The sequence below is a fragment of the Terrapene carolina genome, unplaced genomic scaffold (assembly GCF_002925995.2).
Source record: "Terrapene carolina triunguis isolate 2854851 unplaced genomic scaffold, T_m_triunguis-2.0 Scaffold113, whole genome shotgun sequence".
NCBI lineage: Eukaryota > Metazoa > Chordata > Testudines > Emydidae > Terrapene > Terrapene triunguis.
In genome coordinates this window covers 10,514,379-10,526,114 of record NW_020664464.1, presented here as the reverse complement: position 1 = coordinate 10,526,114, position 11,736 = coordinate 10,514,379, and the positions used below count along the sequence as shown (strand labels likewise).

The 11,736-nt window shown below is 41.3% G+C and overlaps 1 protein-coding gene across 3 annotated transcripts in view; it reads left to right on the top strand.

Annotated features, from left to right (window-relative positions):
• Nucleotides 1–2,845: 2,845 nt before the first annotated feature.
• The window catches only part of PCSK5 (proprotein convertase subtilisin/kexin type 5), a 296,183-nt gene continuing 287,292 nt past the window's right edge, over nucleotides 2,846–11,736 (top strand). For all 3 annotated transcript variants that reach the window (XM_026652353.2, XM_029911707.1, XM_026652352.1), the window contains exon 1: nucleotides 2,846–3,548. In XM_026652353.2, coding sequence (XP_026508138.1) covers nucleotides 3,351–3,548 — 198 coding nt within the window. In that variant the 5' untranslated portion in view covers nucleotides 2,846–3,350. The remainder of the gene's footprint in view (nucleotides 3,549–11,736) is intronic.

The following is an 11,736-nucleotide window of genomic DNA, read 5'->3' as shown; positions in this document are numbered from 1 at the left end:
AGTGCCTTCACACAGTTGCCCAGAAAGGCAGAAGAGTTCTCCCACAATAGAGTGGCTCAGCTTACTGAAGGTCTAAGAAACTTGGGATATGACCCTGGAAGTCCTAGCACCCCACAAGTGAAGAAGCATCAGTGTGGATGCACTAGAGTGGATACGCTGAAGTATGGCTTTGCAGTAAGGCTGCTCATATCCAAGCTAGGCCATCCTGGATGATCACTTGTTCAGCCTGATCATCTGAGTTAAATCCGCAGTGAAGACATACCCTTAGATATGTCTCTAGGGGCTGGTGATGACGTGTCATTTATCAAGAACTGGTTTTCAGAATATAGCCTTATATTCCTTATCCCTTTATGGTACTGTTGTCTATCTGTGGAAGAATGTTCTATTGCATCACCAACTTTTTTTTATTGATATAAGTGCTAAACATTTTTGAACCCGTTCCCCATTAACTTATAAATTCTCATTTATGGTCAATATCTTGCATGTTATGTTTGTCAAAAAAAGACACACGCATATCTGGAAACAAATTAGTGAAGAAAAAAGTGGAGTCCATTGAGAAATGATCAGTGAACAATTTTTCCATTCCTCCTAGTTTAAAAAAAACATCAACAGCAAGAGAGCTAGGTTTTGCAGGACACTGATTGCTATACACTTCAGTAGGGAGATCATTTATGATTAAATATACTTTAAACATTCCAGATGTAGAATGCTGTGAAAGAGAGCTGACTTGTGTAATTATCACTGAAGTAATCAATAAGGAGGGCTAATTGCTGGAGGAGATTTAATGTCATATTCGATTAATGTGGATTTATGAATATCAGCAACATGACAGCCCTTTCTGGGCCCAATCCTGCTTCTTTTGAAGTCAATGAGAGTTCTGCTATTGATTTCACTGGAACCAGGATTGGGCCCATTGTTTGCCAAAGAGTGAATCATTATTTGTGAAATTTCTAGAGGAGGTAAACCCATAGCAGTCTTGGAACTGAGGACAGAGGTAAATAGTGTGTTGTAATATGATTAGCAAATGATAATGTGAACTACAGAAAAATGTACAGGGAAGAGAAAATTTCCTGGCAAGTGAAATTTTAGAGACAAGGAACATATAATTCAATGGAGGAGTAGAGAGTAGATTTTCCCGATTTTTTCCCTTAAAGTTAATGTCAGGATATGGTGGCAGGTTGGCCAGTAATAGAATATAACAAGATTATAGAAAAAATAAGTGAATTGGGTGCATAGAATATTTTAATATAGATTGTATAATTTTGTTGTTGTCGCTAATTTACATTTAATTAGGGAGACAGCATATTTAGTGTTTAGAGCAGAGAACTGGGATCAAGATACTGCCCACTTGCTATGTGACCCTTTGAAAAGCATTTAATCTCTCATGTCTGTTTCCTGTAGAAATGGGAATATTAATGCCTGTTTCTGTAATGTTCTTTAGAGTCTCTGATAAAAAATAATACTTTGAATTTATATAGTGTTTTTAATTTTCAATAGCTTTACAAACACTAATGAATCCTCCCAACTCCCCTGGGAGGTAGATACATTGGTTTATGTATCCCCATTTTACAGATAAACCAAGGCTAAGTTAAGTGACTTGTTCAAGGTCACAACAAGGGAGCTATCATTGGCTGGCAGCAAATATGAGGATTTGCTTCAGGAAAACACTTTGGCACATGCTTAACTTAAAGCATGTGAGTAATGCCATTGAAGACAACATTACTATTCATATACTTATTAAGAGCTACCATTAGAACTCAGTAGGTCCTCATACACAGTTCTGGGCGCAAACCACTACCCTATCTTTCTCTAAGACTAAGCCTCTTTGTATAATTGGTGATGATATAATGCAATATTAGATATTCTTAGATACTCTTCAAAGACATTACATATTTATTATATACATTTCAAAAGCATCTGTTGCCACAGTATCCAGTGCTCCTACATAAAATATCTAATATTTATACTATCATGTTTTAAAATATAGTTGATGTGTGTGGATTTTTATTTTTCAGTGTTACTATGAAATAATATTTTCAAAATAATTAATATGTCAAGGACTACAAAGACAATCCTGCAACTCATCCCTAACAGGATATTCTGAGGTGTGGCATAATTAGAGCTAATTTTTTAGTTATGACTAACATTTTATATTGCAATAGCATCTCCATTTCAGTCAGGTTGGGTCCTCATTGTGCTAGGCATTGTACAAACACATAGCCAGTGACAGTCCCTGACCCAAAGAACTTATAACTGAAAAGAATTATGTTTATATGTAACTGACAGGTATTTGAAATGTTTTATCCTGGATGATAAAGAAATGAGAGGGTGGATTTTATTCATGTGACAGGTTTTTTATGCGCAATTCTAGGTGTCTGTTTTTCTGTGCTGGTGTTGAGCTGACTTTCTTTTATTATTATTGCAATGTATAAAAATGTACACTATAAACTTCTGATGCATGGTTTTGGAGTTGGGTTTAGAATGTCCGTGCATGTGTACTGGATCTGTAGGATGTGGTTGCACGCCCGGTGATGATACCATGTACGTTACGAGGTTCTGTGCACTGAAATAAATAATGAATTGAATCAAATCCACATCCGTTGTTGGCTGTTTGTTTTCAATTGTGGGATCACCTCGCGCTGTTTGTTTAAGGCTTTTGTATTTGTAAGGGGAAAAGGAAGGCGCTAGGACCGGGCTGGCTCCTGGTATCAGCCGGGAGGGAACTGGAGGAGAGAAGGGGGGTGCACAGTGACTTATGCAGAGAAGGCGCTGCTGCCATTTCCACTCACACTCCGCACTCACTACTCAGAGGGAGGGAGGGAGGGAGGGAGGTTACACAGGCTGACTGAACTGAGGAGCTCAGCTGCCAACACTCAACACTGCCTGCTGCTGCTGTACTCTGGGCAAGGGGAGGGAGGGAGAAAGAGAAGGAGAAGAAGAAAATAAAGAAAGAGAGAGCAGATAAGTAGAGGGGGGAAATCTGAGAAAGAAGGAAAAGCAAAGGACACCTCCCTCCCTACAGAGAGAAGACTTTCCATGTAGCAGGGGAAAGAGGGAGAAGCCTGAAGCTCAGAAACTGTGAGAGAAGCTTTCCTAGCAAGTTACTTAATCCCTGGAGAGAGGAGGGAGATTAATAATAACAACAGTTGCTGATGATAATAATTATACATAACCTCTAATAATTTAAACCCAAAGAAAGTTCAATGCAATATTCTAAGCTATTTCTAGTTGCCTCGTCGGGGTAACTTTGGAAGACTTGCTGCTGCTGCTGGTGTCGCCTGGAGGTGAGAGAGGAGCCTCGGAAGAAGGAAGGAGAAGTTTCGTGGGGCTTGTTTGCACAGGAGGAGAAGATGGGCTGGAAGAGTCGCTGCTGCTGGGGAGGCGGAGGAGGAGGGGACCGTCTCTGCCTGCTCACCCTCTTGCTGGGGTTCCTGCTACCCGCCTGCAGGACTCGAATGTACACCAACCACTGGGCTGTGAGGATAACTGGGGGGCATCAGGAAGCCAGCAGGATAGCTAGCAAATACGGATACGTCAATATAGGACAGGTAACCCTCCTTCAAACTACATGCACTACTTTCTAACAGATGGTAACGTTGCAGATGCCGCAGGCAGGACCTTCTCCCAGATCTGCTGCTGCTGCTGCTGCTCAGTCTCGGCTGGCACAAAAAGTTAAGCCAGGGAGCGCAGGGCAATGGAAGGGGCAGACAGAAGTTTGCCCTTCAGTCTAGATTCCTCGGAGCCGTTTCCCGAGTGCAGAGTGTGTGGAGAGTCCTGTTCGAGTCAGCAGGGATCTGTCTGTGGCTGAATCCTGCCGGTGGATTGTGGTGGCAGGGGGCTGTTTCTCCCCTTGTGTTTGTTTTGTGTGGCTGCGTGCAGGGTTTATTTTAGGCCAGGTGTAACACGCGTGTTTTAATTGTGTGTGTGTGTCCCGGGTGCCGGTGCTCTGGGGGATGACGCGAGTGTGCAATGCACAACAACAGCGGGAGACAGAAGTTTCTCTCTGCAGACACTTTGGGGGAAGGATTGTGCGAGTGAGGCGGGGGATGTTCTCTGTGCAGCGCCGTGGGCATTTCTCAGACAGCTGCTCACGAAGTGGGAGCATGCAAAACACCCAGCCAGGAGACGTTTGAAACTTCCTGCGTTCAGACAGTGGCTCTAGCAGCAGGATTGAGAGGGGAGGGGAAAACAAACATCCAGCTCCCCACCCCCAGATTCCTCGTCTTTGTCCTAGGGCTTGGGAGGGTTGGGGGAAGATTACTGTCTAGGCGTGATCCAACCAGGTAAAGGAACGGGGGCTGGGGTTTTAAAATGCAATGAAAATCGGTGCTTAGAAAAGGTGCCCCGGTTGTTATTTGTGATTGTTATGAATGCAGAATAAAGACCAGTTCATGGGGGTGGACTGATGATAACATGGACACAGCGATAAAGCCAAAATGCGCGCTCGTTCAGCCAGGTAAATTTCCGGCTAAGCTTGGAATCCTGCCCACCCCCGCAAGCTGTACTGGGGGGGGGGGGTGTTCAGGGGAACACGTTTGTCACGGAAATTAAATGCATCTAAGGAATTACCCTTGTCCTGCTGACGCTGGGTGGAAGTGGCTCTGCTGCGGATCGGAGCCTTCTGCCGCTAGGGACGTGTTTGTGAAGGGGAGGGGGGAGGAGATCGCTTGGAGGCAAGGAGTATCCGCTCTGTCCAAGATATCAGAGCATCTAGCCCTCCCACAGCTTTCCCCACCTCCAGGCGCCTCATTCCATTTGTGCCGTTTCAGAGCATGAACTTTGAGCTCAGTCCCTGAAAATCAGATCTCCCTGAACAAGCAGATTGTGTGTCCCACGGGACTAGGAGGACACAACTGCTGCTATTGCCAAGGTGGGAGTGGGGGGAATTTCTAGCCCCCATTTTGGACACCTTCCGGAGGGACAGGTTACGAGGAAGGAGGAGGAGGTGGCAAAAGGGTCGCCCTTTGTGCCCCTAGATGCCTGCATGTCGTCTTGCTGCCGCTACGATTTGTAGCAGGCAGCTTGGAGAGAGAAAAATAAACCAGACTAGTCCTGTTAAAAATCAGGTTGTGCATGGACGGGGGGAAACACTGAGGGCATTCGAGGGCTGATGTACGGAATCTGTCAGGACTTACTTGTGCTCAGAGATCTAGATTTTACATATCTCGGTAAAGGGAAGCATTCCTGTCAATGCACGGCCTATATGGGGGAAAACACTGATTTCCTAAATTGTGTGTGTGTGTGTATATATATATATATATACACGTGTGTGTATATATATATATATATATATATATATACACACACACAATAAACAGAATATACATATACACACAATAAAATTACTTCCTCCTTTCTCCAGTTCATAATAAAATTAAAATTGGAAAGGGGGAGAAGTAAAATCTTGAATCCAAGCAAATTTAACACAAAATCGTACAAATATTCCTTGATCTATGCCCAGTCAGTTAGAAAACATGGGGACTCTGTTGAATCCACAGATGTTTAGTTAGAAAACACCTGGAACTGCCTGGATCCAAAAACAGACCATGAGGAAATTATTGGATCCAGACACTTGGAGTGAGGAAACATCTGGTTCTTGCTGGATCCAGTCACATTTAGAAAATACTCTGCTGCTGCATCTAGGCACAGATACTACAGTGAGAAATAAGAGTTAAGGTACTCTTTTTCTGATGTACACCCTGCCATAGGTGTACACACATTTCTTGGTATTTAGCCTTATAAAGTGTGAGTTGTTATCCAATGCATCACAAACTGAGTGCTTAAAAATAAACAATACCGTTTTGCAAGCAGTTTTTCTGGGTGCACTTTTAATTACACCAATTAAAAGTTTAGAACACAAGACTTAACATATACAGAAGACCTCTTCATCTCATGCAAGAAATTCACAAAAATAGAGCTGCACTTCAGATCTTTTTCACCCCATCAGATCAAAGGACAGTAACACTCACCCAATTGTTAGTATAATAAAATCAGTTCACACATACTGTATCATTGTACTGAAAGTTTCAAACATACCTCTCAGTTTCTTTTTAAGAGGGACATCCTTTATTTTATAACTTAATCTGGAATAGTGCACATTTATTTACATCAAAAAATCTGGAACACAACACTCATATTATATAAAATGTGAAATACAAATAGTTAAATCTTCAAAAGGGCTGAGTCCCAGCTACCCTTTTTGTTCCCACATTCAGGTAATTAGAGGCACAAATAATCCTATTTAGGGGCACAAAATTACAGAGGCAAATATATATGTGCAAATTGCACCCACTTTTTGGAAAATTTGGCTCCAAATTGCCATTTATATAAAATAAGTGAATCCAAAATTATAGCTTCCTGCTCTATTGTTTTTGTGTCCCTTATTCTGGGTCTTTTTTTCTTTTTTGTATCTTCACATTTGGACCTCAGTAGTTTGAGCATTACCATATTGTTCAAGTACAGAAACAGGCAATATAGTAAGATGTATGGAGAAGGATTCTCTTCTGCCCCTTGTTTTATTTGCCATGCCAGATGGCTAATTTAGGGCCTGACCCTGCATTCCTTGCACACCCAAACCTTCCATTGAATAAATAAGGAAAGCAATAAGTAGCTTTTGTCTTCTTATATGTCAGTAAAGTGCCATGTGTTCACCTATGGCCTTATATTAATAATACATACATTGCTGATCAGGTGTGCAGATAGGGAGGGGACAAAATACAGAACATATAAATAATGGACAATTGGAAAATGCATAAATAGATCTACAAATCAAAGGAGTGCATAATGCTGATTCCCTTCATTTAAGTATTATTTAGGTATGCAGATGTGCAGTATGTAAATAAAGAAAAGGAAGAATATAGGAATATATTAACTGGGGAATGTGTATTTGAGGGAACAAGTGAGCATTAGTGATAGCATGAACAGGTCTGGTAGTTGATTCCTAGTCTCATTCTGCTTGCTGCCAAGCTTTAAACAGGAAAAAGCTGGCAGTGGATGTATGCTAAAACATTCATGGAGATTACTACACATGTTTTGGCTACTAGATGTCATTTTGCTCTATCAAATAGAGATCCCAGAGCATGGTTTATTACAGGGTCGGCAACCTTTCAGAAGTGGTGTGCCGAGTCTTCATTTATTCACTCTAATTTAAGGTTTTGTGTGCCAGTAATACATTTTAATGTTTTTAGAAGGTTTCTTTCTATAAGTCTATAATATATAACTAAACTATTGTTGTATGTAAAGTAAATAAGGTTTTAAAAATGTTTAAGAAGCTTCATTTAAAATTAAATTAAAATGCAGAGCCCCCACCCCTGGACCGGTGGCCAGGACCCGGGCAGTGTGAGTGCCACTGAAAATCAGCTTGTGTGCTGCCTTTGGCACGGGTGCCATAGGTTGCCAATCCCTGGTTTATTACATATTTATGTGTTCTGAAGAGTGGTATGCAAGAAGAGTTTCATGGCTGTGTAAAGTTCTCTTTAGGTCTGGCACTTTTAAGTTTCTGGTTACTCCTTACAAAAGGTTCTCCAAATGGTTTTTTTGTGTCAGAGGGTTCATGAGAGTGTCCCTGGGCATTCATGTGAGTAGTCTGTTCTGTTCTGTTCGATACCCCACCCCCGTTCTGAAAATTTGGTACCATTTTCATCAGGTTCCCAGATCACTGGGTCTACAGGTGTATGACTTTGATTCTACATCCCTTGTTACCTTGTGGATAGCACAGAACTATGCGATTCAGAGTGTACATAATACCATTCAAAAGAATTATGGCACCATTCTTGAAAAGTATAACAGAACATATGTAATCTCTACATGTGAAACAAAGCATACAGGTTATCTTGTAGGTAGCATATGTAGATTTTATAGAGCACAGGGGAAGAGAGATTTGAGGGTTAAGTTTTAAGGATAATGATTAAGGAAAGGAAAACTGGGAAGTCCAAGGAGTAGGATTTGGCTGTCTTTTTATTAGGGAGATTTAGAAGTCACAGGCAAGGGAGAAGTGATACTTGTTAACATGGATTTGAAGAGTGAAGGAATCAATCCAACCAAAAAAAAAAAAGCGTGCAAAGTGAGGGAGAAAAATCTATGCCAAGGACAGCAAGGGATGAGAATCTACTATTTATTGGGGAGAGCCAATGGGAAGTGGCTGAAAGAAATCTGATAGTATGGAGTACAGGGAATAGACAGAAGAACAGGACAAGATAAATTCAAAAGGATTGTGAAAAGTATTGTGGTCTGATATCTGGTTACACTATTAAGATACTTAAAGTAATCAGTTAACAGATTCCTTTTCCAGTAGCAGAACTTGCTGCATGTGCAACCTGTACATTATGGCAGCCAAGATAGTTAGGATTTTGGTTTTGTAGACAGTGTTACTGCCAAGTGAGCTGAAAGGGAGCCTTCTTCTGATTGGGTCAGTAGGAGCTGTGCTATGTCTATTTTGGCTCGAAGTTGCTCATTGCAAATCTTATGGAAGAACAGATCCATAAACAATCTGAAATGGACAAGAAACCATTAAAGGGTTCTGAACATGGGATATTACCACCTCCAGATAGAAGTAAAGGGACAAGGAGCTCCATTTTTGGGTAATTGAAGATTTGAGAGTTGGGCTTTAGAAAGAATGTACAGAAGGCTAAATCTTGGCTCTTTAAAATCAGTGTAAGTCTTGCAATTGACTTCAACAGGCATTTTACCCAAAGGAACAGAAGAATTACAAGAGTCTAGATAAGACACAATAAGGTCATATATAAGAACTGATGTCTAATATGGATAGTGTTTCAGAGGTTTTTGTGGGCAGATTTGCAAACCAGGAAGATCCTGACAATATTGTCAATTGACTGAGTTGAACTGAGGGGAGCAGTAGAGATGGAGGGATTTGCTTTAGGGTGCTTTTGTTACCAGTTGATCTATCCATTTTGAATGAGTGGAGATGAAAGAAGTTATGAGAAAAAGCAAACCAGAGGATGAGATTTAGGCAGGCTGCAAGTTAATTTAGGGATAAAAGAGGAAAGGTGGTATAAGTTTTGGATTTTATCTGCAGAGAAGTGATACTCAGTGTTGACTTGAGAAAAGAGATGATCAATGGAGATGAAATAATGGGCAGGGGGTTGTGAAATGAAGTTCAGACAATACACTGGAAAGGGCTGTAGAACATCTGTTTTATGGGTTTTTTTGTGTGTGTGTGTGATTTAATGGTTCCTTGGGGGTGCATGGAAGTTAGCTCTTGTGTCTTTTGCTTTGTTTGGGTGATTGGTAGTAGAATATAACAAGATATTCCTTGAAATATCTGCTTATTTTCATTGTCCAGCTGGTGTCTTAGTCCTGGCCATGGCTAGAAAAACTAATCAAACACCAGATGACTAGATCAATTAGTGAGGGGTAGATGTGATAGATGGATGAGGGAGGGGCCAGAGGCAAAATATTGGAGGGAAGCCCAGCTCCCTGCTACTCCCAGTTCCTGGTCAGATGGAGAGATTTCTACCAGTGTGCTGTCTGTGAACCTTGCTTAGGGTTTTCATCTTTTATTCCAGTCTCTGACTAGTAGGTAGTTGATTAACTTGAAGCTTCAGTCTTCTTTTCTTCCCCAAAGGAAGAAGGAGTTTTCTGTCACTTCTCTCACTGCATGGCCTCCTGGCAGACATAAGGTGGGAGAGGAAGAGGTTTTTCCTAAGCAACCTCTTTCCTAGGCTCCATTTTTTCATCCTCCTTTCCTGTGAATAACTCCAGTACTGCCTGTGCTGCTGGTGGTATTTTTTTCTTACCTTTACAAGCATGAAATTGACATGAGTTTTGACAATTGTACCCTCACCCATAGTTATTTGAATAGCTGCAGTGAAACTAACCAGAATGTTACTAATTTCATTCTTCTCTGACTTGGGAAAGCAATGAGCAGCAGCTGAGGTGTCAGGAAGATGACACTGCAGAACATTTGATTTGTGTTTGAAGACTGTCTTCCTAAACATAAGGGGTAGACATTTGTGTTTAAAAAAAAAAGCCAAAATCCTGCAGAAATTGATGATGTAGGTCCCCTTATTGGTTCTGACAAGTGGGTAAATGGATTTTTCAAGCGTTGATTATGGTTATCCACAAAAAAATTGTTCACTAAGTTTTTTGTTTTGGTAAGACTGTCTTACCGATTAAGGCTCATTTTGATAACTGTAGGTAATGCTGTAGATTTTGAGCATATTAATTCACACTGTTGGACCTGATCTCGCCTACACTTAAATCAGTGGGAGTGTTTCCATCTACTTTAATGGGAGCTGGATCAGGGCCATAGTGCTTGGTTATTGACAGTAGGCCTAGTGTAAATCAATAATAACTCCATTAAAGCCAACAGAGTCACCCTAGTGTAAAGCCAGTGTAAGTGACAGTCCCAAAGCTTAGTTTGTTAGTTTGGGCTTTTGTATGACAGAAGTATCTTAAGTGATCACATCATATCCTGAATTTTGATTTTTAGTGATGACATTTTTGTTTGTGGTCTTAAGAAGCGGGGATTCTGGCCCACTCTAAATGGGCAGTTGGTGATTCCTTTGTTGTGCGGGAATCCCTGGCTGGCATAAAGCTGTCGCTGTGCCAAGAATGGGATTGGAGTGCACTTTATTGAACCCTGGTCAGAGTAATGGCCCCTGGGGAGGCTGTTACAAGTTGGCATAATGTAGAGCACTATAGAGGTTGCTTTAGGTTACACTGTGATTGAACCAGACCCTCAATAGTTGCAGGGTGACATATCCCCCCTCCATCTCCCCCATTACACTGAGCAGAGCTCTAGCATTGAGCTGACTATCTATTGCTAAATCTTTGAATAATTCCACCTTACATTGGCTGTCTAGAGATAGAAGCTGTTGAAGGATTTATTAAAATCTTGTAGCGTGTTTTGCACTTTGTCCAATTGTTTGCAGTGTTGTTGTAGCCATGTTGGTCCCAGGATAAGAGACGGACAAGATACGTGAGGTAATATCTTTTATGGACCTTCCACCAATAGAGATTGGTCCAATCAAAGATACTACCTCACCTACCTTGACTTTCTCCAATTGACAGATATGTTATAACTCCATTGATATAAAATGGCTTATCACTATTCAGTGAGAGAAAAGGAAGCTTTTTTTTTATACAGCCATGAAAATTATAGTATACTGATATGTCATCTTAGTTCCCATAGTTTTCCTTGTTTCCTGAAGTACAACTTCTCACTGGAAGTACATTTGTGGTTTAGTGCTCACATGTACTCAATACATTGCAGAAAGGGATGCTAGTTTAGTGAAATATGACCTGAGAAGAGGTTTAAAAGCCAGCAGCTCTAATTCTGGCTCTGACACTAATGCCTTCCATGGTCTTGGGAAAATCAGTTAACCCTGTCTTCCTCCACTTCTCATTGTATAAAAAGGGAGCTGATAATTAGGGATGGGTGCATGAGTTTCCTCTAATTTCAAATATTGTGGCTTCAAAGTAAGGAATAGGCAGTGAACCTTTTGAGGTTTGTGTTCATATCGTTTTGCCAGTTCCTGTCTGCTGCTGCCAGCAGCAGTCCTGAGCCTGGAGCACTGCTCCTAGCTCAGGTGGGGCACTCTACCTCTTCCTAATTGTGCAAGACGAGTGGGAGAGAGAAGAGGGAAGGGGTGAAGATTTCCTTTCTGTGCCTCCATCCTAAAGTGGAGTGGGGGTGAAGACTCTTTGCTCCTTTCCTTGATTCAAGGGAAGGGATGAATATGTAGGTACCCTCCCCATCCCCACAACTCCTCCCTT